Raw genomic sequence first — 27,445 nt, 5'->3', positions numbered from 1 at the left:
GGTTCCTCCCCATTTGTCCCACGTATTTGGCGCCACAATCACTGCATTTTAGTTGGTAAACCCCACTATGGAGGGCTAGGTTTATGGAGTCTTTGATGGGTGGAAGCAAGCTTTTTAGATTCCTGTTATTGTAGTAAGCCGGATGAATGTTCATTTCTTTGAGAAACTTTCCTATTTTAATAGAGGGTTGTCCTACATACTTCAGGCGTCGCCACGATCCTTTGTCATTTGTGGTTGAGGAGTAAAAATCCTTGATTAACATTTTTTTCCTTTTGCCTGCCAGTAAATCATCGATTAATTTTTCAGCGTAACCGTTGGCGACTGCAATTTTTTTAATTGTGATTATTTCTGACATGAAAGCTGTTGGCTCTAATGGTACGGCTAATGCTCTGTGCAGCATGCAGTGAAAGGCTGCTAATTTTTGATTAATGGAATGTTTGGAGGATGAGTGGATGACCTGATCGGTGCACGTGGGTTTACGATAAATAGTGAACTTGTGTTTCCCGTTTGTGATTGAAATATTAAGGTCCAGAAAATTTAAAGAATGTCCCTCTGGTAATTCCATCGTGAATTTGATGTTGGGGTGCAAAGAATTGATCAGCTTCAAGAAATTTCCCAGTTTTCTTTTCGTCCCTGTCCATAAACATAGAATGTCATCGACATAACGAAACCAATAGTGTACATTATTCATGAGGGGGTTTTCACTTTGAAAAAGTTTATCTTCTAGTTTGTTTAAAAAAATTTCGGCAAGTAGGGGTGATAAGGGGGAGCCCATCGCTAAACCTTCCAATTGCTCATACACATTCCCGTTAAACAAGAAATAATTTTGATTAATACACACTGTTAATAATGATATGAGTTCGTCACAAATGTGTGTGGGTGTCTTCACTTTTTGCAGCACTTCCTTTGCTGCGAGAACAGCTTCTTCTCCTGGAATACTGGTAAATAAATTCACTACATCGAAGGATACTATACAAGAATTCTTGGGTGTGGTTACTTCTGTTAAGCATTTAGCGAGTTCAATGGAATTTTTTATGCTGTAAGTCGCACGGAAATCGGAGTGTTCTATAAATTTGCACTTCACAACCCTAGCTAAGGAATGTGTTGGTGAACCGATGCCTGACACCACCGGGCGGATAGGTATGGATTGTTTGTGCACTTTGGGCATTCCGTAAAACCTGGGGGTGGTGGGATTCATCTCCATGGCTTCCCATTTTTCTCTGGGGGTGAGTGTCGTTTTTATGTTGGACAACACTTTTTTGCACTGAGCTTGAAATTTCACTGTAGGGTCTTTTTTTAACAATTGAACGTTGTTTTCTGATATAAAGGCTAAACATTTGTTAATGTAAGTGTGGTGGTCCATGATTACAGTTGAATTACCTTTATCTGCTTTGATGGCTAGCAAATTTGCAGTTTTGAAAGATTTTTTGATGGAATTAATGACTGATTCATCTGGGCTATAGGGAGTTAGCTTTCCATTACCGGGGTCCACTCCTTTTTTTAGAATTGAGTTTAGATTATTAGCAACGACACTTTTGATCACTTGATCTTCTCTTCTTAAGGCTACTTCACAATCCACGACCAGATCTACTAAATCACTGTTTCTACTTTTTAGGTTGGGACAAAATTTAAGACCTTTCTCTAGCATTTCTTGTTCTAATTATCTTGAACTTAAGGCTCATCAGTCATGCAGTACATATTTTTCAGGTGCACCAATTTGCATCCAATAATGCAGAACATGTAGTTTTTAGTCAATAGTAATGCAAGCTATCCAGTAGGCACATGGCTTGCTAAGTGCTGTCTTAGATTAACATCATAACCCAAATGGCATTAAAATTTATGATGATAAAGTAGAGGTGATGTAGTTTTCTGAAGCATCAAGAACTATAAATGAGGCTCAAGTAAAAGTTACATGACTGCAACATTAACAAGCAGATCTAAAAGTGATGAGCAGTATGTTATGGTATGGTATTTATAGTATTTGGAAGAGGGTACTGACTGCTGAGGTAATTTTCACTGTGGTAGAAGGGAGGAAAGGGTGAAGAGAAACCTGGCGTCAGCATTGGCCTGCTCTTAACAAAAGGTTTAAGGGGATCACGGCTTAGTGTCCTAGTGTCCCACCGGACGGAAGGAGTGTTGTACGTGAAGTCCCCCCCCCACAAGGCACCCAGTCAGTGTATGGGTAGTCTCTGAAAAGTTTATGCCACTGCCAGGATTTTCGAATGCAGGCCCCCTGGGTGGGAGGCTGACACTAGCCACCATTCCAACCCAAACCCCCTGAAGTATTCTAGAAGGCAATGAATGCAACAAGGTATCTGGAAAAGTTGGTAATAGTGGGGCTAATGAGTAAGGAAAGGCTGAATTGAGGATTTTGTGTTTATTATTATTAAAGTATTTTACTGATTGAGGTAGGTTTGCATGTAGTACTTAGGAAGCATTCTGGGAGCCTCTCCTTCCTTCAAGCACTTCCCTCCTCAATTCACTATAAGGTGTACCCCCTTTCATTCTATCTAAAAATGCTATTCTTTTCCTTCCTCTCCCTCGTTTACCTAACATTCTACCCTTTAACACTATGTTCAGCATCCCCTCCCAGCTGAGTGCTCGAAGAAAGAGGAGGCTCCCAGAGTTGAGGATTGAATGAACAAGCAATTTTGGTGGCTAATGACGAAAATGTGGATGACTTAAACTTCGTAATTCAGAATCAAATCATTGGTACTATGCATTCCATCAAATCTATTGACTGTGTAACAAACGGAGATGAAGTCACCATTTTAACTATAAATGCTCTTAAGCTAGGTAAATTATTGTCTGATTGAGCTGAAAAAAATTTTGGAATGTTTTCTCTTGCATTCACGTAAGAAATTGTAAATATCCCTTCAACTTCTCAGTTCTTTGAGAGAGACAAGTGGAGCTTACACCAAGAGGAATAGGAGACATGAAAATGCAAGTGTAGGGTATTGGGTGGATGGGTAGGAAAGAGGGAGAGATTATGGACAGGATATAGGTAGTCCTTATTTTAAGCTGAAGAAAGGAACCAAATTTGAGGGGGTAGGAGAAATAGTAGTGTTGAGAAAAATAGGTGTGCCATGGTCCACTTAAACCAACCTTTGCCAGTACATACATATTTTGCTTTTATTAAGTACTAGAAGGCTAACCAGGGTTGCTTGGTAAGGATAGCACTAGGAGAAGTGGGAAACTTGGAATTCATGGCCTCATGGCAGGGTTTTTAGGCGTGCTGGACAGCAAACGATGGAAGAAACAATTTCTGTATAATGCGCATGGGAACACCTTATGCCTCACTCCTCAGCATTGATAATTACGTGTGTCCGTACGTGTGCAGACTAAAAACGTTGTGTGAATGCAAACCCCTGCAAAATGGTTTGCACATGTTTGAGGATTAACAGCTAATTTTAGAACTCTTTGGGTTGTTTTCTCCCTTTGAGCATGTTAAGAGGTGTGCCTACCCAGAAGGATGTCCAACCACAGAAGTTGTATGTCTTTAGTTAGCAAACTATAATGAGAAAACGACACAAAGGATGCATCAGACACAACAAAAAATAGGACTACAGGCTTTGGGAGCATGAGATGCACTGACATACTGACTTTGGTTGCAATCCATGCAGCCGCATGGAAATGCAAAGCGTACAGACAAACAGACATCCTCTTTTATATACATAGATGACTCTGTACGTTGTTTCTCCACCAAACTCCTATTCCATTGTGAGTTCAAATCCCTTGCTTGCATCACCACCTCCAACCTCCCTCTATCTCTCCATTTTGCTTTCAGCCTTTCCACCCTTATCACTCTCGTCCCCAAGTACCCTCTCCCCCTTTTCCTTTTCACTGAATTTCTCTGCCTTTTGAGCTCATTGGGGGAAGGAAGGGAGGGATTGCCGGAGGAGCCCAGTGACAAGACGAAAGCGAAGATCGGACTTGAGGGTGTTGAAGGAGACACGAGAGATAGGCTTTGGTGAAGATGTAGATTAGTGGATAGTGAAAATGTGGTATAAATTAACGTGTGTTAACTTATAGTAATATTTTGAATGGGGTCTGCTCTCTCAGGTGCAAAACATGAATTCATTTCAAGAATTGGATAGAAAGGATAAGTTATGGCCTAAAAAATCTCTTCCTCATGCAGCCATTCTCTCATTAAGTTCCGAGCAAAAAAATGCAATAGTTGTCACCCTCTTTTCATGAGCTGGTCACGTCATTTAAGTTTTGGTTCATTCACTCATTTGGGGAGAATCATCAAATGAGGGAAGGAATTGCTCACCAGGTTGTAAAAGGCAATGAACCACTTAAGGCTGGTGTGATGCAGCCGATTGAAAGTAACTTTTGAGAAGAAAAAAGAGCAGTGTCATTAACTTATCTGCAAAAGGCAATAATAGGGTGGTTTCCTATTATTTTTTTATTGCCTAAATCGAAAGATTATTACTCCTGGAGTACGTATTTCACGCTTTTAGATTTTTAAATGACGATATCTATTTTTCGCGATTAAATGAAAAGTGAAAATTTTCAAGCGCGCGAAAACGCGAGGCTTAAGTATGAATGCCGGGAAGTCTCTCCCCGTGACGTATTTCTGGTTCCCCCTCCTGCCCTGCGAGGTGACCTTGAGGCGAGGCTTAGCGCTGATACGACGCAGGCTGCTAGCGGGTAGCTGAGTTCCCTGCTGGATGGTAGCGCTTGGCTTAAACAAGGATTATTAATACCTTATCAAACCAGGAAAACTTTCTGACCTTAGCCAGTTTTAATAAGTGATTATTAAGACATGTTTCCCTGAGCTCTGCACCTCGTGCATGCATTGGTAACCTCAGACGACGTAAAACTCCTATCTTCTCCTATAGAAACTAGGTCCCTGTGACGTCACGTGGAGCGGCATTGCATGGCGCCAATCTGGCCCTTTTCAAATGAGGATAAAAATGGACCATTGCCATTCGTCGAAACCGGTATTTCTAAAACAAAATAATTTGTGTATTATGAATACACTGATGGTGGGTAACGAATCGCAATCTATGCCTTTCGTTTTCTTTGATGAAGGAAACTACCCTATTAACCGCTACCATTTTTTTTTACCTCGTGCAGCTCTGGAAGTCAGCTACACGATGCATTGCAACATAATGGATCAAAAAACTGTAAAATCTGTATCCTCTCATGCTTCAAACTCTATCTCATTGAAAAAAACATTGAATGACCCCAATGAAAGGAAAAAAATACTTATACTAATACTCTTTCGTTTTTAATGATATGTACTTAAGGCTGTGGCAAATGGGAGTGTGTATATTGGTCGTGACCCCAAGAACAGTTTGGGAGATAGTCTCAACCTTACTCCCTCCTATTGATCCTACCTGAACTTCCTCCCAAAAAATTTTTCTGGTTACAGACTTGTGGTAACTTTCCAAATTGAGAAACTATAAATGATTTCCATTAACCATGTATGCATCTGGTAGTACGTGGCACTTTATTTTCCTGCGTGGATGTAGCTTTATTATTCAAAATTATATTCTTAATAAGACGGTGGAGCAGGGAAGACTTGGATTAAGATGTAAATAATGAGAACAAGAGGGACAAATTTTTCAACTGAAATGGATGGAAAAATATTTTGCACAGTTTTTAAAAAATAGGAGATTTTTGGTACATATTTGAAATCTACTGTATACAACTAAGGTGATCACTGGGTTTCCAGCCATTGAAATACCTATTGTATTAGCAAACCTAAATCTTATACAATGGGGTGAATTGCAGGTATTCTCTTTTATTACAGTAAATGTGATTCAATAAAACCACATGGATAACACATTGTTTAGTTTGTAATGCAGTTCTGAAAATGAAACATTTTGTGTTCATAGAGAATAGGTAAATACAAAATCTTTCCAAAGTAATTACAACTGTAACAATGAGGCTCTCATTTTTTACCATTTTGTGTTTGTAAATTTACTAAGCTTAGGTTTTAATCTCTTATGATGACCCTAAAAATATCAAGGATTCACAATAAATTACAGTGCAACGGTATGTATTAAACTACATTTTCATTAACACAGTTGCACTCTCATCACCACACATTCTCATATACACAAGATGCAACAACTTTTCAGTAACTAGATATTTTATCTAATAAATATCATAATTTGTCTATGTACAAATGGTTGTTAGTTACATTATTCCTCTTTCTCTTAAAATATTAAAATAATAGTTTTTTTTTACTAACTAGAGGGGAAAACTGAGCATTGGTGTGAGATCAAAACAGTTGAATCCCAGCACTGCCTGCTCATAAAACACCAGAAAAGGTTTTGTTGAACATGACATGAAAGATATATAAATGTCACATTTGATGCTGAAGGTTTAGATTTCCATTCCCAAATTTGTGGCATTGATCACAAGCATTGACTATGGAATGATCTTTCTTCAATGACTTTAAAGTTATGGTATGAGTTTAATGATTATAAATGCAATCTCTTTGTAATAATTATGGATAGAGTAATCTGAAAATGTTTTGCCCTAATATAGGAATATCTCTTAATGTGGTTTGTCGAATAATTTATGTAAAAAAGGTAACAAAATTTGAGACTAGAAGAAGTTATGTAATTGGAAGATGACTAGTTAATTTATTTTCACTGCTTACCAAGTTAAATGAGTCATTATTTTAGACATTTGAGATCATCATTTTATTTCATATATCAAATATCATGTTCATCTTTGTGAGGCTTGTTGTCATTCCGGCGCTCCTAACTGGCATTACTTCCAAAACCAAAGAAAGCATCATGAGGTATGTTTAATCCACTACTAACGTGTATCACGATGTTCCAGTTTACACCCTGTGCTACTTCATACAGTTAACAGTTCCATTCAAAAACTAGATAGTCAATCACTTCTAATTGTATTACTGTTTCCTGCACAGTATACAAATTATAAAAGCATATGAATGTCCAGCAAATCAATGCATTTCATGCAACTCATCCATCATTGAACTGGGCTGCTCATCAAAATCAAATTGTTTTGGATTTGTTGCAGTGATAAGCATGGATAGTATCATACAACCAAATACATGCGATATAGTTCATGCTAGAGAAAGAATAGTTTCACGTAAGCAGAGTTGTGCTACAATGAATTAACTACGTAATACAGTAGTCACATTGAACTATAATGGATGCTGTAGTTTAGAAAATTAATCTCTGCCTCAAATATAATAATCTTCACATGTAACATCAAAGGATGCCTACCCTGTCTTTTTAATTCCTTCCATTCATAACTGCATGCCTTTGCAGAATTAAAATAATCTTTAATTTACTGTTTAGGTGCAATTTTAAATGACTGTGAACATGTCCTTCAATGAGAAAATTTCCAAATACCCACTCTATGCCTGACAGATAATAGTTTTTTTTTATGCCATCAATGCTACTTTAGCAAGGGCGTACACAAGCACTATGTGTGGTATTTCATGGAAGATATATTACTTTGGAAAAATGTATAAAAACTGCCCCTCTCTTTAAAATTATTTGGTGGATAAACCTAAAGTTTTCATCTCCCTTTATAACTTTATAAGCTCTTATCAGTGTAGCCATATTAAAAAGGGACATAGTTCGAAGATGCAATTCTTTGATGGGAATCTTAACGCTGTGCTGTGGAATTTAAACAGGATTCAACTGCAAATTCAAGAAGTGTTTTTGTTACGGATATTTTGCATCATATTTCAACAAATTTAATTTTGGGGTATTTAAGGTTATCCGTGGATATTTTAAATCAGACAGAAAATCCTCTCTGTAAGCCTCACACTTCCATGAAAACCTACGCGTTACGTCATATACAGTTTTTCTAATGTAAAATTTTGTACAATTAATGTCAGACATTCCAGAAATAATTTCACCCATTCATGCTGAGAATGCATGTTTCTTTCTGCTTTGTGGGGTGTAACACGACCATTCCAACATGCAGAAGCTCTTCAATGTCGGAAGCCTACTCACTGAATTTACAAGACCATCCTTTGAATAAAATGCATGCCATCTAATGCCCCTTGAAACATTTTCATAGAATTAATTGCAGCAACAACCTTGAACTAAATTTGTGCGGCACTGACATTAAAATAAACACAAATACCTTCCACAGAGTAACTCACAAGCTGATAAAAATAGTAAAAAATATATTTAAGATAGTCAAAATGAGACATTTAAAAAAAGCTAGGGAAATCCTTGAACATTTTAAGCAGAATTCCATGGAAAAACGCATAGCCCTTAATAAATTTACATAAATGCAGAGTTCATAAATTAAATAATGAGGAAAATAGCAATGCTGAGACTTGAAAACATGATCAACTATGCACACTGTCATGGACACCTTATTATCCTTTAACGCGCTCAATTATTCCGGCATGATATCATCTTCTCCCTAGTTTCTATGATGCGAGTGAGGGAATATGATGCTGGTTTGAACATGACATTCTTCATTCCATCTTCTGCGGCAGTCCAGGAGAGAATGTCTATGCATGTGAAGTAAAACTGACGATGAAATGTTGAAGAGGTAAGAGGATTTACAACTCTCAGGGTTCATGTGACAACACATGTGGTGTTGAAGTGGCAGGCATAGAGCTAACTCAAACATACTCTCGGAGCACTGCCGTGGCACTGGAACTCAAGAAACCTGCGGAAGATAAATACACCCATATTTTACAGTTCTTTCTAGGAAATGAAAAGTAATATAAGAGCACGATATAAAAAACAGCATAGAGGAATGCAGGGCGATAAGAAAATAATTTATGGGTTACTATGATCTGTGCTTTTCAAATCCACATGAGCTCTAGATATTAATGGCTTCACCAGGCTTAAAAAGTCTACCGTTGAAATTTTATACATGAATGATGCCCATGTTGCTGACCCACAGGGCTGAATAGAAAATCAAAAGCTGGAATGTATTTATTAACTGTCGATTCTCACCTCTACAGGTAAATGTTTGAAAAAAGAAAGATATAACATTTTTTACCACTTAATTCATCAGTCAATTTTTGGACAAAAATATGAGTCACTTAGGGATTTCAGCAGTTTCTTTACACTACTCTCCAAGGTTAAGCGAAGAGAAGTTCTATCTATAATATATCAGATCATAAAAAAGTGTTACCTTTAAAAAAGCATGCCTTCTTCCCCTTCCATTACACCACTACTGCTCTTGAACTTATTCTTGTTATCTTTCTTGTGCTTAGGTGTTCAATAGAAAGGAATATATGTTCAGGATGGAAAAGGTGAAATATTCTTCACACAATTTAAACAATAAAGTAAACAAATGAGAGGTTTGGTGTCGATTGGAAGGGGAGACAGCGGCTGATGACAGTTCAGACTAGGAGGTAGGATTATCCTTCCGTGCCGAGAAAGAGACAATTGATCGTATGCCCTTCACTGATGTCTGAAAGAAAAAAATGGAGAATTTATTACACTACTGAGTACCCATTTCAAGAGTGGTGTAAAATATTCTTATTTTTATGCATCCTATAGCTAATTATACATCTATTCATTGGGAATATTTAAAAAAAATTACAAATTGGACCATTGGGAATGTGCATATTTAAATGGAAATGGTATGGAACCAGCACAGAATTTAGGGAACTGAGAGGGAACATTTAAGAGCTGGTACTGGGCATTTTCCTTTTGAAATTTGGAAAAAATATCTGCTCTTATGTACTAAAAAATTGAGCAAAATTTTTGAAAACTTGTTTTGGCAATTTCCTAACAAATACTGTGTCTTAATGTATAAATCGTTTCAGGCTTCACTTGTGGAAGTTTGATCAATCCATGATAAAAATTACAAATGGTAATTTCCACACTTTAATACAAAATACCGACCACGGTTTCAACATATTATGTATCTTAAAAGGTAATGATCATGAGGCATCATGGACTGTATCATAACTTCTCTCGAACTCACCACCAGTTTAGAAACTTAAAGGCAGCTGACATATCGGGCTCCGACTCATTGCCCATTCTCGCAGTTACTGACGATAATTTGAAGTGATTGTTGACAGTTTGCATTAGGAAGGGTGGGATTGGTCAAGCATTGACAGTTGTGGTGGAGGACCATTGACCAATGGAGATTAAACTCTGACGATCTGAATTCTTTTACCAATCTCGAGACCTACTAATCAGGTTAGTGGAATTTCTGTTGAAGTTATTCCTCTCCAATATTTTTTTTCTAGCCTCTTTTGTTGATTTATGTAAAATTGATACCCATATAATATCACTAATGTACCATCTCATTTGTTTTTATGGTCTCAAATTCACCTATGCTATACTACTATTGATTTTTCCTGTTGACCAAACTGGAAATGCATTCAATGTTCTTTCAGTCGAGTTGATATTGTTCCCCCTATCTACCTCACATAGAAATCACCACATTAGTATGGGATTTCACAAATCTCATGGAGTCATGAAGCCAAAATAGATCCTTTTCTCTCGCAAGGCAGTCTCAAATTGGCTATAGTTCAATGGATAGTGGATGTGGTACCCTCAAAATTTTGCCCAAAATGGTAGATGCATGGGGCAAAAAGGTCCCTGCCATCTGTTTAGGGTGGTATCTACGGATAATCATAGGGTTTCTCTTCCTCATAGGGAAATCTTTCCTTTCTGTACAAATAGCAAAGCATGGTTTCGCTTATAGTGGGCCCCGCCGTCCCAATGATGGCATGGGTTTTTCCCTATCCCCTCCTTTCCGTCCCTATTCTCTGACTGGAGGGGTCGTTGGGTTGTCATCGCAGCGGCACCTCACACCCTTTTTAACTTCCACTGACCTCCCCTTTGGAGGTGCACGGGTGAAAGGCGAAGGCTCATGGACCCTGCCCTCGGGAGAGTATTAGGCCTGCCCAGGATCCTCGTTTTTATTTTTATTTTATTTATTATCAACTTCCCTGTAAACAGCGCATAACGGCCTTTTACCACGAGGATCCAACATTAAAACAGTACAACATAAACATCCATGCCCTGTATATGGATCACCTACTCAGGTGGGATTCGTACCCACAACCTATGGTTTGGCAGACGAGGATTTTACCCCACCTCCACCGAGGCCGATGGGTTACCGACATAAGGCCTGGTACAGAATCCCCAGTGACAAAACCCCCCGAAGACATAAGGCCTGACGACAAAATCCCCTCAACAAAATCGCCGCGAGGATTTTGTCTCAGGCATTTTGTCGCCGCAGGGATTTTGTGTCGGGCCTTTTGTCGCCGGGGATTTTAGGAGTGGGCCTTTTGACTGCGACCCGAGGCCAGCAAAGGTTCCACCTGTTTAGGGTGGTCATCCCCCAAATCCCAACACTGTGTAATTTCAGGGGACAAAGATCGTTGAGATTAGTTGCTCTCATTATCCATCCTGGTGGAAAGTCTTCTAAAGGTGGTTCAATTCTGCAGAAATAACTAACTGCATCATATGTTACCATTGAATGATGTAACGGAGAGGAAAGAACAGAACTATAAATAGAGCGGTGATGGTGACTAAAGCCATTGTGGTACAGATCCATATGCGATGGTTACTGATGAACGCTGTGGCCCAATTAGCCATTTTCTTTTTAACGGATTAGGACGTCAAGAACGGTGATTCTATGATTCTTTTCAATCTCCAATGTGAATTTGATTTTGGAAGTTCATGTAGTACAGAAAAGTTTCGAGAGCATCAAGTCCATGAGGGCATAAAATTGTTGGAAATGAGACATTGTTCTGTCTGGGGAATTGAACCTGTCTAAAGAAAAGAACAGTTGAAGGTTTGATATCCGCATCAGTGTGTGTGAGATCATGGCAGCCAGCCAACATTTGTATTGCATGTGCGTTAGTCTGCATCAGTTAATGAATGACTATAAAAGGTATCTCCGGTTTTCGTCTAATCAAGTTTTAAGAAAAATTACTTACATCCACATGTCTGAAGAAAAATATGTATTTACATACTATGTATATATTTTTGTAAGTTCTATACACATTAGATGAAATTATGTAGCAGACTTTTCTAATAGTAAGTTCCCATAAGGCTCAGCTCAAAACTCTAGTGGATTACTTGGGTATTTTAAATGAGGCATGTGATACCAACTTCAGTTGTGGCTTGATCTGCTATGCTTGAGAGATAGACTAGGAGACTATTATTGTTTCACAGTTCACCCACCCAGACCCAGACCTGTGTTCTCTATAAATTGTAAAAAAATTACCACTGGAAATTTTACACTCCTTTTAGTACTCAATGTATGTACATGAAAAAAATGAGCCTGACTTCAACCTGAAGACGCAGGCAGTAGTGCCAGCAAAAATGTTATCTTTGCCACAGCAACCAACACGGTAGTAACCGACAATGAAGAATCTCATTGCACACCATGGAAATCTTACTTTTATCTTATTCTAACTATTTGATAATGATGCAAATTGTATCATTTTTCATACATAGATTAATAAGAAAAATTGCCACTTGCCTTCTTTTTGGCCCCACTGAGGAACTCTTTGTACATCTCCGATCTCAGGTATCTAGAATAGCTGTCACTCTTCATCAAGTGATACACATGTGCCTGAAAGAAAAAAGGAACGATTTTTAAGTCCAGTTTGTGACTGTTTCAGTTGCCAAATATCAGTTCCAATGATAGTCCAATGTGTGAATTCATGGCAACCAATCATCCATGAGTGTAGTTGCGCAAGCACAACACTTCAGACACCTTCAATCACCAAACCATTAGGACCTCAAGAGCTTTGTGCGGTTAGATTATATCTCTCCCCTTTACTTAGGTATTACATACTGTAAATGCTTTACACAAGCATGAAATTCATATGATAGTTCATTGAGAAAATAAAATCGCTCACACAGCGGTAAATGTAATTTCAATAAAAAATTTGGTCTACCTTAAAAACCCATCTAAATAATCCAAAAATAAATGGACACCATACAGGGGAAGAATAGATTAATGACCTTAGCCATGAATAAACTTACCGCAGCAGTGTCAAAGGTCCACCTGTCGGGTGACTTCATATTGCGCTTAGTGAGTTCATTTGAGCGAGAGTCCACATTCACTGGACACGAGGCATCAGGGGCTAGATATTCCGACCAAATCTCTTCTACTCTTGCTTGGACTTCACTCTGCGGAAGAGCTTTTAAATCCTGAACAGCCTCCCAGAATCTATCAGTGAAAAGAGAGAACATTTTAGTATTTTGGATGTAATGCAATATGTTATGGATTACTTGCATTAGAAAGAAATATGTATGTACTCAATACTGCTATAACTAAAAGCCTGAACTTCAATATGGGTACAGTACTTTAAACCTGATAATTAAATCATTTCACAGGGCAAAATTCACAAATACGTAAATGAAAATAGCAATAATTATGCATTGATTAATTTACCAAGGAACACAGTCCATAGAAAATGAAATCAGTAAGAATAAGAGAGCCGTTCCACATTATTTTAACTCAAGTTATCTATAATCTTTAATTTAGTGGTCTTTAATCTAAAAATATGGGTTATGCCTTAGAGGGCGAGTTATCCCTTTTGAATATGGATGTTGTTGATCAATTATATTACTGGTCCTTTATATCCTGGTATCAATTACATTACTGGACCAATCAACTGGTTAAGGCCATACATACATAGGATGTCCTGCTCCTCTCTTCCCCCCCCCCCCTAAAAAAAGGGTTTAAATACAAACCCTGGCAGTGCCCAAAGGATAATGCAGTACATATTAGCCAATTTAGAGGTCACACACTGATTCAACCCAAGGGATGATTTGTGGATAGGTGAGGGTAGATCATGAAAATTATCAATATGATCAGTTCCTTGTCATGAAGGGTTATCCACACACAAAGGGATCTTACTTGAGATTCTCTCCACTGAATTCCTTGTCTAGGAAGCGAGTAAAATGATCCCTTCCAACAGGATCTCGGAGAAGCTCATGCAGTCCAAAAGCCCATCGTTTAACTCTCCTAGTAGCTATTTCCCTCCTGTAAAAATATTTCACAAACAAAGACTAATTTGGTAACTATATATGCTTCACTTGAATCACAAGTAAATTTCAAGGCATCATTCAAATGCCTAAAATGTAAATTCTTTAATACCATTCAACAAAAATTAATTCTAAAAAAAAACTCTTAGATGATTTTTTTGGAATTCTTCCAATAATATACACTTGTAAAAATATAGAATTCGATAAGGTGCAAAAAAATTAATGAAAAACTTGACAACAGAAAAGAAAAGAGAATAACTTACGCTTGTTTTTCTTGCTCCCAAAAGTCTGGATTGTCAGTCAACCAAGGATTTGGTGATTCAGTAGCAGTGAAAAATGGATCATACTCCACGTACTGTTCAAAGTAAGCAATATACCTATAAAGGAAAATAGTTCTTATGTTTTAAACTTAAGAAAAGGTGGGAATAACTGTTTTTAGCTTATTCTGACAAACAAATACCAAATGACTACATTTTTCTCTGGGATACATTAAAAATCCAACAAGTCTTCATAATTCCTGTCAGATAAAGCCATTCCTCTTAATTATCAAATACTGGGTGTAAATTAATACACCCTGGTTTTCCAGAAGCTCAACAAAAATACTCATTGAATTTCAAAATAAAAAAAATTCACTTACGCTTCAGCAACCTTCGAAACTTTAAAATTCCGTCTATCTAGCCTATGACGTAACCCTTCTATATCCTTTCGTAAACCATCCGCTGCAGCAACATCAGATGCGCAAGAAGACGTAGGAGTTGAAACTGTATAAAAAAACAGGAAATAAAAAGTGGACTTAGATAGGATTGATGTGAACCAAAGTTACAGAAACCAACTTTCTCACTACCCTCAAAATGTTTCAGACCACAACAAGATTCTCCTCTTTTTTGAAATTGAGTAAGATCTCTTTATTTTTTATGACAATCACTCTGTCATGACAACTCACTTGCTGTTCCAGTGTTTTGGTCAGAAGAACCATCATCTCCCTCCTTGGCCTGAGGTTCCACTTTTGCTTCCTCCCCTTCCTTCGCTGCCTTTTCCTTGGCCTCGCTTGACTCTTTCTCGGGAATGGAGGGTGAAGTGGTGGATGAGGGAGCTCTTTGAGCAATAGTGTTTTCTTGGGTGGGTTGCTGTGTTACAGGTTGAACTGGAGGTGCTGCCGCCAATCTATGGGGTCTGTTTACTCGGCAAGCTTTCTTGATATCCACCTCTGTTGTATTCACTGACCCTGGCTGAAGGAATTAGCATGACTCATTATGACCACAGCCCATTACATTTTTGTATTTTTTTATTGTCAATGATATGTACCTAAATATATATTTTAATGGTCATTGGACAGTAAAATTTAAACATAGACCTCAATTAAATTATTTTTAGCATCGACAACTACAATGAAGCAACATGTATTATTTGCAATTTTTCACTATATTCTTATCTTTGTTCACTAAATTGAAAATTATCACTTGAATTCCCTTAGCCTCCTGTTACATTTTCTTGACTCCGCATCATCCCCTCTCAAAATTCCTTAGTGTTATAGGGATGTGTGCATTTGCTTTTTTTATATATATGTTCCTAATATGCAGTTTTGCCTCTCTAGACAATAAAAGGCGATTCTAACCATGAAGCAAAAGAAGCCCTTCCAGCAATGAATAGAGGTCTAAGGTAACAGGTGGTCTATTAGTAATAACATATAGGAACGTGTAAGGCAATTGGACAAATAAAATCTGCTAACAATGAAAGGATAAAATAATAATCTAGCGAGTACTCTCCATCTTAAAAGAACAACATCTTATGCAAAATGGCCCTGAGAATCCACCCTATCCCTCTAGAAGGATGCCACTATCAAGTGATGATCACGTTCAGCGAGTTGATCCTGTTATTCGAGAAGATCATGAGTTCACAATTTTCATATTAAAGCATTTGTATCCCACTAATTTTCATCACTAAGTATGCATGAAACACTGGCGTAGAACACAGCATTTTGGCACAAGAAATGAGCTACAGACAAGCGTAGTTAATTGGCTGAGAGCACAAGCCGCTATCTTTAATGATTGGGGTATAGGAAAATTGCTACCGCACTAAGATATATTGTAACAATACGAGGTCGCTGGGTGATTGCGAGAGCGAGGGCATGAGCGGTAAATAAGGGTTGGAAGGAGACGGAACCCGTGCGCGGTAAAGTTTACCTAGCTAAGGCCGGCGTAAGCAAGGAAGGCGGAGAGGAAACAGCTGTGCGACCGGCGATGGAGGGGAAGGGAGAAGAGAGTGAGGCGAAGGAGGGGAAGAAGGAGACCGGTTGCCGCAACGAGGAGAAGCAGTTCTCTCGGTCTCTCAATCGCTGGCGGCCGAGGAGTAAGGAAGTCGCCGGCAGGCTATTCCATGCTGGAGAGACAGGCGGCCAGATGACCGGGCATGCCAGTAACCAACTTGTGGTTCCTCCAGAGACCTCAGCCGGGGTCACCTCACCTGTGACCGGCATCCTGGTGCCTCCCAAACTCCAGCCAATACCATCGGACCTTCCAGCCTACGTTGGTAAACTTTATCGCACTGGGTTATTGAAAATTGATTACAGAACTGGGGTGAAGCATGGGTTTCCGTCCTTTAAATTTTGTTGGGTCGTAATGGCACTTTGCTTATGTTTCCGTGCTTTAGCTCTTGTAATCACCCGCGACCGAGCTCAGCCCCATGATTTGGTTAGTTTTTGTTAATGAGGGGATTATTTGTGACATTGTTTTTTTTGTTCTTCGTTGTTACGTATGATATCTGTTGGATTAATAAATGGTTATGCTAAAATTTAGAGTCTTGTGCATCCGCTCCTATTCCTACCACGTGCTCCAAGAGAACCTATTTCACGGCCCACCGCCGGCAACACTAGCCCGGCAAATTAGTTGTAGTTTATTGTACCGGAGGGAACGTGTCCGTACGGTTACAATATATGTAAGTCAAAAGAGCAATAAGTAGAAACATATGTAGCCTAAACACCATTATGATGATAAAAAAATAGTCTCATGTCAATGCTTATTGAAATTAAAATAAATGAAAAAGTTGATGCTGTATGATCACAATGAAGATAACAACAAAAACTGCCATGATGAAGCCCCAAACCCTGGTCTCCTGGGTGGGAATCACGTACGCTACCACTACCCCACCTGACCCGTCTGCTGAGTGGTGCGATAATATGGAATTATATGAGGCTTGTGAAAAGTACCGAATGGAAATTAATTAATTACAGCCAAACTAAGGCCCATTCAACGGAACTACAACTAGTTCAGGGATGTGTTCACCATTCCGAAGGCCATAAAAAATACGGCATTGAAAAAGGCGGAGCAAGGTACGTGGTCTCCCCTTGTAAGTCATTAAGACTTAAAAGGAGATCAATTAAGATCACAATATGATAAAAATATTGGCTAGAAAATAAGTATTTCTCATGCACACAATTTAACATGTATTAAGTCAGATTATCAGGGATACTAACCACAGGCCTATGTACATCCCAGAACGCTCTTTCCTGTGAATCAAGCACCTTTCGCTCCAACTTATCTCTTTTCTTGTCAACTTTGCTTTGTGCTTCCGCCTGCATGAAGATGAATTCCCACTTCCGAGAAAACATTTTTTGTAGCCTTGCAAGGTTTTCTGCTTCATAGTCTGCCAATTCCAACCTTGTCTTATTTTGCATTGTTCGTTTGCACAGGTACACAGCTGTAAAAAAATTAAATATACGATTCCAATTTTAAATAAGGTCCTAAATAAGTATAATAACATCAACTTCCCAGATTAAGTCATTCCACCTCATACAATGATTAGATATTACAGCCATGAAAAGTGATTTTCTTTTCACTGAGATGATATGGTACCTCTTCACATATTAAGAACTCATTAACTCTTAGCCACATGCGCCCGCGAGGATAGCGCCAGTGCATGCTTGCGGCTTTTTTTGCCACATTTAATATTTTTGGTTTTCCTAGATATACATTAATATGTAAGGGTAACACATTTGGATAATAATATGTAACACATTTGGATAACTTCTAATATTAAAAGCACTTTGAATATTTTTATCTTTTAATTATAAACAAAAATAAAGCATATTAATAAACAAATTTCTTCATAAATAATTTGAATAATTTTTCATGAGGTAATTGCAGATGATAATGCTCCTGGTTGAGGAAAAAGAACAGAAATAGAATAACAAAGTGTGCCACCAGTAATCTATTCGCAGTAAATGCGCTATCTCGAATTTTCGAAAAATGCGGCAAAATCCCCGCTTAGAGTGTAACTAAGGGTTATGACATACAAAGAACTATATTTCATAAAAATGTCAGGCAATCAAAGGTGTACCCTTTTGCACATAAGCTTGACTATGATATCGATTGTTATTAAATGTAAATGATGAATAATTGCACATAAAATGACACTGGATCAAGACAGATTAAATGAAAATCAAATAGGCTTATCAACTATGCACATGCAGTAATGGATGGACTTTTAATCCTTCAAGATGATTAATAAACTTACCATAGTCTGTATTTTCAGGTTCCCAGGAATTAGATGGCCAAAAGTAGGGTGTCTAAAGAAACAAAGGTGAAATATAAATATTAGAATGAAAATTGAAAAAAAATCTAAAAAACTAAATGATTCATTCGTCCACTATCATAAATTCGTCTGATTTTTCCTCTCAGGAATTTTCGCACTTTATGAGGACTTGCTAGTGACTCGGTAAAGGTACCCAGGGTTTGGTCCATGTGTACATATTTCCCAGATTAATTACGTATTATCTAAGACGGAGAGGATAGGTGCTAACACAGGGGTGACAAAGATCCTTCATCAGTATAATCATTTGTCTCAAACATCAAGAAAAAAAAAGATTTGCTGTGAACTTACCTGAAATCTATAGAAGGTTCCATCGTTTTTAACTGTAAGCAGGTGGTCATCAATTGGAAAAAAATAACCATGGGCAGCCATCAAATGGGCTAAGTGTTGAGCTTCTGTTGAGACAAAAGAAAAATATTCACTTAAAACCTCCGCCAAAGACCTCCATATTATCTTTAATAATGTTATTTGCCCTGTATGGACTGAATGGTAAGGCCACATAATATCCCACACATATGAAGGTGTTCACTTAACTCACTTACTCTATGCAAAAATGCAAATACATCAAACTTTTGGAAATGATACTTGAATGGCTATCAAATTTTCACTTTTTGATGTATTTTATGATATTATATATATGATATTGTGTACAAGAGAACATACTACGTATGTGAATAATTGATAGTGATTTCTTATTATGAGATATTATTCATCATTTTCAGTACAGGTTGCACTTGAATGAAGTTTGAAAAATTCCAACCCATTAGGAATAATTTTTCATTCGTGATATTGTGCATGAGGTCATTGATTTCAAGAGGAAAAAATTGAATATTGAATACATACCTTGATCATCTATGTCCAAGTTTTTCATCATCCATGCTACTAAATCTGAACCTAGAGTAGTAAAATAGAAACAAAGAATGTATTTTTTAGTTAGAGCGCTAGCAAAATAAACAGCACACATAAATAACTCTTTTCCCATGGCCACAACTTTGATAACAGACAGCTCAACGATGAAATAACATATCATGAGGCTGAAGCATTATCCACAAATACAAGAGAAGGCTAAGTTATAATTTTATTCCATTAACCCTTTCACTGCTGTGGACGTACCTAGTACGTCTGCACGGTAGACTGCTGTGGACGTACTTTTTCTTCGTCCCTGCCATGTGGTCAGCACTTTCGCCGAAGCACTCCGAAAGGTTGCTAATCCGGGACCCAGAATCCTCGACCAGCTCATCCACGCAGGACCGTCTCATAGACCCTACCAGCGGTCTCCTACCTCCTGAAAAGTGACCGCTCTGACTGCAATTTGAAAATCAATCAATCAATCCGATCATCAAAAAATGATTGTTTTCATCGCACTCCTGCCAATCAAGCAATCAAGCACGTCTTTGAACCGTGTTTCTGTGATGAAAAATAACGATTTTGTTAACTTTCCTAAAATGGCCATGTTCCGGTTGTCCGCAGCCACGTTTTTAGCAAAGTTAACTAAATCGTTATTTTTCATCGCAGAAACACGGTTCAAAGACGTGCTTGATTGCTTGATTGGCAGGAGTGCGATGAAAACCATCGTTTTTCGATGATCGGATTGATTGATAGAATTTCAAAATGAAGTCAGAGCGGTCACTTTTTGGGAGGTAGGCCCCCCAATGGTAGGGTCGAGGAGACAGTCCTGCGTGGGTGATTTCGTCGAGGATGGGGTCGCGGATTAGCGACCCTTCGGAGGGTATACCACACCCATCCCGGAGGTACCTGCTCCATGGGCTCACGAAACGCATTTCAACCTTATCGCCACGTGTGAGGAGTAGGTTTTCGGAGATTGAACAGCAGCGAAAGGGTTAAGCATGAAGGGGGGTGACAGACGAATGGAAATATTACCACCATTCACTAGATACATAATAAATACTCACATCTCATGAAACGATAGCTGAAACACTTCAGTTTTTGCTAATGCTTGACTATACTTAAAGTTGAATGTAGCTTAAATGCAATAGAACTGAAGAATGAACATGTGACATTAACCACGACATCAGGAGCCAAGGCGGCTCTCCAAAGCCTTAAAGGCATTTGCAGTGAAGCTCAATGCATCCGAAGACACCCACTGAGTTTTTTTAAATTGATGTCACTATAGTAGCTAAGTATTCATGGCATAAATGCCATGAATAGTGCATAGAGAAAAGTTGGATTGTCTGAAAGCTTTTTTTTTAGATAACTTTTCCCAATCGTGAATTTTGACCAGAATTTTTACACCCTTTCAATATGTTTCCTGCTTTATAAAAATTCAAATAGCATTTTATGAAGATACAATTAATAAAAGTGGTCAAAATAGCAATTCAGGGGACATCTCCATTTCACAAATGTGACAATAAATTTAACTTTTTAAATAATATCAGCATTAAATGAATCAGTTATACATATTTCATGCCTTTGGTTTGGAAGTATTCTTCAACTACTTCCCTCAAAAATTGAAAAAAACATATAAGACACTCTGGAGTCATACAACATACTTCAATTCATTTACTTAACTATTTTGTCAAGCTTTGTAGTGAATAAAGTAATTTATTGATAATGTTTTATTCAAACTTCAGCAGATCAGTATGCAATGGACATACATTCTTAAACAAACTTTTTTTTCACTTTAGAGTACCGAACCCAACCAAATATCATATGAAGGGAAACTTGACATTCACACTGGATACTCAATTATAACGAGGCTTATGCACATAAGTTTCAATCAAAGGTATTGAAAGGTAATTTTGCAAACTTACCCGTAAACACCGAAGGTATTTTGGACATAAAACTTTTGACTGTTTTAACAGGCACTCCGGACGTCTCGTCCTGCATCTTCTCCACGATCTGCTCCATCTATAAAGGACAAGGGCAAACCATTGCGTTAGAGCATAAGTGAAATGTAGAGTCATTTAACCTTTAAAGGACAGCTTTAAATCCCAGATGCATCACTGCATGGCTGGGCATTTAAATGGTCTACATTTAAAATATAAGCAGTTCTCCAGTTGACTCTCGGGCGACTAAACTCATTATAAGCCGATTTTAAACAAAGTGTGTCTCACACCACAAGGCCATAAACGAAAACATTAGGTGGTCCCTCTTGGGACCGCAAGGATGATAAAGGTTAAACTGTAAAACCTCAAGAAAGGTATTTTTAACCCGTCAAAGAATTTAATTTGCATTTTTATTACAACAGGAGAGAAAAAGTAGAATCAAAAGCAAAACAAATATTATTAACCAACGTCTGGCTACAGTTGAATTATTAACAATTCCTCAGTTATATTTATCAACTTGTCATCAAGCTTAGAGAGTAGACAAAAACCCTTCAAAATGCTACCACATTGTGAAATACTCATAGAAGATTTCAGAAAAATTCTCCATCAAACTGACCTTTAAAGAGGCTGCATTTTAACTCAAGCAAGGAAAAATAAATTCTGCAAAAGAAGAATTTTAGGTAACTGCCTGGGTTCAAGCAATCATTATTCTGGCACAAGGCCGCTAGAGTGGCCACTGATGCAAAATTTTACAATGTTTATGTTTATTTAGGCTATATATGGCCTAGCTAGCGAAATAAAAAATTGGACATACGAAAAATAAGAAGTGTGTCCAAATTTTGAATTCCAAACAATTGTTTCTCAACTTTGCCGCTCTTATAACTCTCTTGGTAACTCCCTCTTCAGAAAAAAATACCAATTTTCCTGAAACGTAGGCAACCCACAAGCGAGGGATTTTTCGCTGGCTCAAGTTCCCACGTCCAGGGGCGCAGCTAAGAATTAAGGCTAGGGGGGGTTTTAGGCGCAATTAATACTTCGGGTTGTGGGGTTTTTGCCCTCCACCAGAAAAATTTTAAGATTAATGATTCAAAATGGCGAGTTTTACGACTTTCTGAGGGATATTTGATTAATCCTAACACTATCCTATAAGTAATACTTATCCATTAAGTAAAATGGATAAACCTTTTAAATTTCTCAGAGTTCTGGGGGGGGGGGGGTTTATCCCCCAACCCCCCCGCTGCGCTACTGCCCACGTCTGCATCAAAGCAATTTTTACGAGTATATTTCGTTTATCAATCACCATTTCACCAATATTCGCGGTATTTCCAAAATTATGTCCCACTACGGACAAATTTTGGCACCCCTGAATACATCGGCACTCATGTCTCCCAGCCAAACATTTTTTTTTTCACGCGGAATGAAATAAAGCCACCCACAGATACTGCCAAACTTCTACACCCGAAGCATTACTACATGGGTGGCGATATCAAAAACATTTGAGCGTGACTTACTTTTTTATAGACAATATGATTGGGTGTATCCTCATGGCTGGTTTGCATTGGTTGGTGTTGCTTCTGCTGGTTGGGCAACAACATCTGTTGCCCTGTTTGCGGCTGGACATTTGTGTTGGATGTTCCCGCTGCTTGCCCATTGTTAGATTCCGTCTTCCTCCTGCTGCACGATTTGTCGGAGCTCATAGTGACCATCACATGAGAGTTAAGAGCCACATTGCCCTTCTGAAAAGGAAGAAAAAAAAATTGGAGTCAAAACACCATTCACGAATTTGGATTTCACGTTAGTTTCATTGGAAAGAACTTTGAAGAGTTTTAAGTGGTTTGAAGTAGCAAAAAAAAAAAAAATTAACTGAATTGAACCGTGGGTAATTTGCCCTGAGACTTTCAATTCTTTTACACTATCGTCGCGTTCCACTCCTGAAAATCAACAATCCTCCTCATTATATTAAAAATAATATTACAATGATAATTTTCAACACTAAATTAAGAAAAATTAATCCATAATGACGTAAGTTAAATCACCACCTTAAGTAACATTATTTATAATAACAATAATGACTTACATTAGAAAAAATCTCGAGAGGAAATTTAGCTAACAAAATCATTGAGCTTTATAAATGTACATTTTATAAACAAAATCGCTAACGTCCTTCCTTTATGTAGATTTAATTTTGTCCGATCATTTTATGAAAATGCGTAGCTACTGTACTTCTCATTCTCTCCCACCTTGTTACGGTTGGAAACAATTCGTTCCTTTCGGAGTTTCTGTTATCTCACATCTTTACACTTGCTAAATGTTACTTTGTAAACTTGGCATTTTTTGTAGTTTTTTAAAACAAACTTCTACGTTTCTTTTGTCATAATTTGACTGCGTTTATTTTCAAGAGTAACTTGAAAATGCATTCCTATGCAAATATTTTATGTATGACGAGGGGTTGATGGAAGATTGGACTTTCTAGACCCAACCTCGCTCAATAAAGACGAATCATTATTATTATTATACAGTGAAACCTCTGCTCAGGGACACTTCTGACTTAGGGACAGTATTCAATCTCCCGGCAGAAGGATATGCGTTTGTATAAGGATAGAATCTCTAGTATATGTACTACCTCACTTACGGACACGGAAACTCTTTGGCACAATTTTACTCTTTTTACGGACACCATCGCCATGGGTTTTCTGAACGACCTCTAAAAATTTGATATTTTTTAAAAATAAAAGGATATCATTTAGCTGGCTTAAACTCCTGTACTTTAAGACTTGCGAGGTAATATTAAGGGTAAAGATGAGGTTTTATTTAGGCCACCTCCGACTTACGGACACGTTCTCACTTACGGAGACATTCTCGAGGACCGTTAGTATCCGTAAACGAGAGATTTCACTGTACTTGGAATGCACCGTATTATTCGTAAAAGCGAGGCTTTTGCATCGCCGTGTAACTTCTCAGCCGAATTCCCAAGCCTCTCTGTTCCACTAGCTTCACAATTTTTTCACGTGATTAAGGTTAGGTGGGCATTAGCCGAGCGCCGTAGACGATTCTCAAGCGTGTTTCTTCTTGGACAAGAGGGTTTTACTGACGCTGCAGCGACATCGAGTGGAAATCCTTGCGGAAATGTCCCAATCACCCCTTCGGCACCTCCTCACAGCTCAACGCGAGAACAAAGACGCGAAACACTCACTCCGAAGGAGATCGTCCTCAATTTCCGAAGACAAAAGAATTCTGCACACGTCATGTCGTTTTATTTTTTTCTGTTTCGGTCTCTGGGTATAACCATCTGCCATATGTGGCGGGGATCGCGTTGGTGCGGCGGCTAGTGTATTGGATTCACATCCCATGGACCCGGTTTCGTATCCCAGCAGTGATAGCAAATTATATAAATGTAAAATATATATATATATGTAAAAATAAAAATACGATAAATCCGTCATATATGGCATTTTTCCTGTTAACATGGATTCCTGGATGCATTGAAAAAGTGATATAAGCTTAATTAAAAGGAAAAGAGATTATACTGAGCAATATTATAGTTACCATGCCATTCGTGGAAACATACCAGTTAACTCATTTAAAAACATTATAGAAATAAAAATGTCGACAATATGATAAGTCGAATCGTGATGCTTTGCGCTCTGTTTACGAACAGTTCGGGTGGTTATATTTTTCATGGAAATGAGTTACTGGAAAGAAATTATATTATGTGTTTTTAATATTGATAATTTATAGTTAATAGAAATGTAGCAGCTTTAAGTCAATGAAATTAAATATGCGACGCTTCCTGTTTTGTTAGATTTGATAACGAAACGATCATTTTATCGCCTGTAACATATGCACCCTAAAAAGCACCAATTTGCTATTCGTCTTAGAGGATAATCAAGCCAAGTGCAAAGAAGTAAATTTGACTTTATTGACGCCAATATTGAATAAAAAGGTGTAAAAAATGTTAAAGTTCGAGGGGTCATTTAATAATCTAAGAAAATGAATAATATAATATTTTGTGATTAGATCGATGTAGAAATGACAGAAGTACTATTTCGAATTTATTTGAATAACTTAAACATTGAAGAGAAAAATGTATTGGAAATAGAGATCTTTTTCTTTCACCAACACATTCACGAAATATTCTCTCCATCCATATTAATTAATCTCAATTTTCGGATTTTTTTCAACATATAAAGTACGTCGGCTATTTGGCCAAATTGTGATTACGAATAGAGAACTAACTGGACAATCAAAATTTTTATCTTCATTTTGAAGAAAAGATTAGTCAGTTGTGAAACTCATTGTCTGTTAACACATAACCAAAATTGGTTTTGGATAGAAGATTTATTAAAATGAACTTCGGTGGTAAAAGACGAAGTTTTTACGAAGAATTGCGATGAAAATTGTATCATAATTGAACATAATCGTACCATAATAAATACGTAGTTTGTTCCTTTATAACAGTTTTTGTGAGTACCTACTGCTGGAGAAACGCGATCGCGAATACAGTTTTTTTTCTTGAAGACCTCTTCAAAGTCATTTCATAACTATTGAGTAACTAATTGAGTCTCGACAATAGTGAGGAAATTTCAGTGAAACCTCTGATCACGGACACCTATGAGTTACGGATACCTATGACTTAAGGACCGTATTCAATTCCCCGGCAGAAGGATATGCATTTGTATAAGAAATAGAATATCTAGCATATGTACTCTCTCACTTATGGACGCGGACAATTAATAGGTGCAATTTTACCCCTATAGGGACACCATCGCATTGGGTTTCATGAAAAATTATTTTTTTAATAAAAGGATTTTATTCAGATGGCTACACTATAATACTCGTAATTTAGCGCAAAAATGAGGTTTTCTTTTGGTCACCTCCGGCTTACGGACACCTCTAACTCACGGATACATTTTCGAGAACGGTTAGCATCCGTTAATGAGAGGTTTCACTGCATCATGATTCAATATAATCCTTGAATATGAAAAAGCCTGTTGACCAATACAATTTAGACTATTAGAAATTCGATTCCACACACTCAGTGTGTATAGCAACCTTGGCACCAAAGCGAGGTCTCATTGACGTGATGTGCTTTCCCTCGCGGGGACCAAGGTGGCTTCCGGATGGCCTCCCCCGATTAATCGCTTGGGATTGCCCCTTGACGGTGACGGAGTGCCCAGGGACGCGAGTTTAATCCAGCAGAAAAGCTCCCTCCACACCGGTCCCCGACTCCACTGGGGACACAGCCGAGCGGAACAGGACACCGACCAACCAACGGCTCGAGGGAAACAACGCGCAACGGTAATGATCACCGCCGGAAATTGCCGAAACGAGCAATTTATTCCGTGACTTGACAAGACCGCAAACGGTCCTCCGTCACCCACGTTCCCATCGTAACATTCCTCAAAAAACTGAGAGACAATAGTTTTATTCCCGGCGCGATGTGGTGGAATTTGTAAACATTTAAAAAACAAAATTTGTGAAAAAACTTTTCATAATGGATATTCCGCAAGGGCATGTTACGACAGTATTCACACTCGTTGGTGGGTATATCTTATAGATGTTGGTAGGTTTGGTTATTTGGGGGAGGCGAATCACACCTTAGGTCATTCAGTGTTCATTTAGCGTTAGAAGAAGAAATTAAGTTTTTTCATGTCGTTGCATGATTCCTTTATTACCCTCATGTCTATTGTCAACGCACACCTTGTAATTTATGCTATGTTCTAATAGAGTTCAGATTCCTAGAACAATATATGAATTTATTTATTTTCGCCTAAAGGAAGGAAGGGTGGAGACACACCTGGTGTAGGCCTCCTCTTCATAGTTGGTATTACTGACTTAAAAAATTAACAATCAAAATTAATCGTTAAAATTTTTTTAAAACTATTTTTTATTAGTTTTTTAAAACTATTTAATTCGATTGTTAATTTTTATATAAGCCAAATTTTAAACTTTATTTGTTAAAATTTCACTTTGACTGATTCAAAACTAACTTCAATTCATTTTATTCGTTTAATTTCGGTGAATGCCGATACTTCCGAGCTTGAGCTCGAAGCTTGTATAACAGACAAAGGGGAAAGACGGTTTCCAAGAATGAAATATAACAGGGTAGTTGTGCAAGAATAGAGTGAA

General features: G+C 37.9%; 1 protein-coding gene across 2 annotated transcripts in view; it reads right to left on the bottom strand.

The window, feature by feature from the left end:
• Nucleotides 1-7,673: 7,673 nt before the first annotated feature.
• LOC124157573 (regulator of G-protein signaling 7) overlaps nucleotides 7,674-27,445 on the bottom strand; it is a 200,921-nt gene continuing 181,149 nt past the window's right edge. For both annotated transcript variants that reach the window (XM_046532410.1, XM_046532411.1), the window contains exons 2-15: nucleotides 22,828-23,052; nucleotides 21,302-21,398; nucleotides 19,374-19,424; nucleotides 18,822-18,925; nucleotides 18,456-18,507; nucleotides 17,416-17,639; nucleotides 14,887-15,172; nucleotides 14,581-14,704; nucleotides 14,207-14,320; nucleotides 13,816-13,941; nucleotides 12,936-13,122; nucleotides 12,427-12,519; nucleotides 9,106-9,387; nucleotides 7,674-8,631 (exon numbers count right to left, since the gene is read on the bottom strand). In XM_046532410.1, coding sequence (XP_046388366.1) covers nucleotides 9,322-9,387; nucleotides 12,427-12,519; nucleotides 12,936-13,122; nucleotides 13,816-13,941; nucleotides 14,207-14,320; nucleotides 14,581-14,704; nucleotides 14,887-15,172; nucleotides 17,416-17,639; nucleotides 18,456-18,507; nucleotides 18,822-18,925; nucleotides 19,374-19,424; nucleotides 21,302-21,398; nucleotides 22,828-23,022 — 1,719 coding nt within the window. In that variant the 5' untranslated portion in view covers nucleotides 23,023-23,052 and the 3' untranslated portion in view covers nucleotides 7,674-8,631; nucleotides 9,106-9,321. The remainder of the gene's footprint in view (nucleotides 8,632-9,105; nucleotides 9,388-12,426; nucleotides 12,520-12,935; nucleotides 13,123-13,815; nucleotides 13,942-14,206; nucleotides 14,321-14,580; nucleotides 14,705-14,886; nucleotides 15,173-17,415; nucleotides 17,640-18,455; nucleotides 18,508-18,821; nucleotides 18,926-19,373; nucleotides 19,425-21,301; nucleotides 21,399-22,827; nucleotides 23,053-27,445) is intronic.

This window comes from Ischnura elegans, chromosome 4 (assembly GCF_921293095.1).
Source record: "Ischnura elegans chromosome 4, ioIscEleg1.1, whole genome shotgun sequence".
NCBI lineage: Eukaryota > Metazoa > Arthropoda > Insecta > Odonata > Coenagrionidae > Ischnura > Ischnura elegans.
Note: the sequence above shows the minus strand (reverse complement) of the source record. Positions and strands in the feature narration are given on the sequence as shown.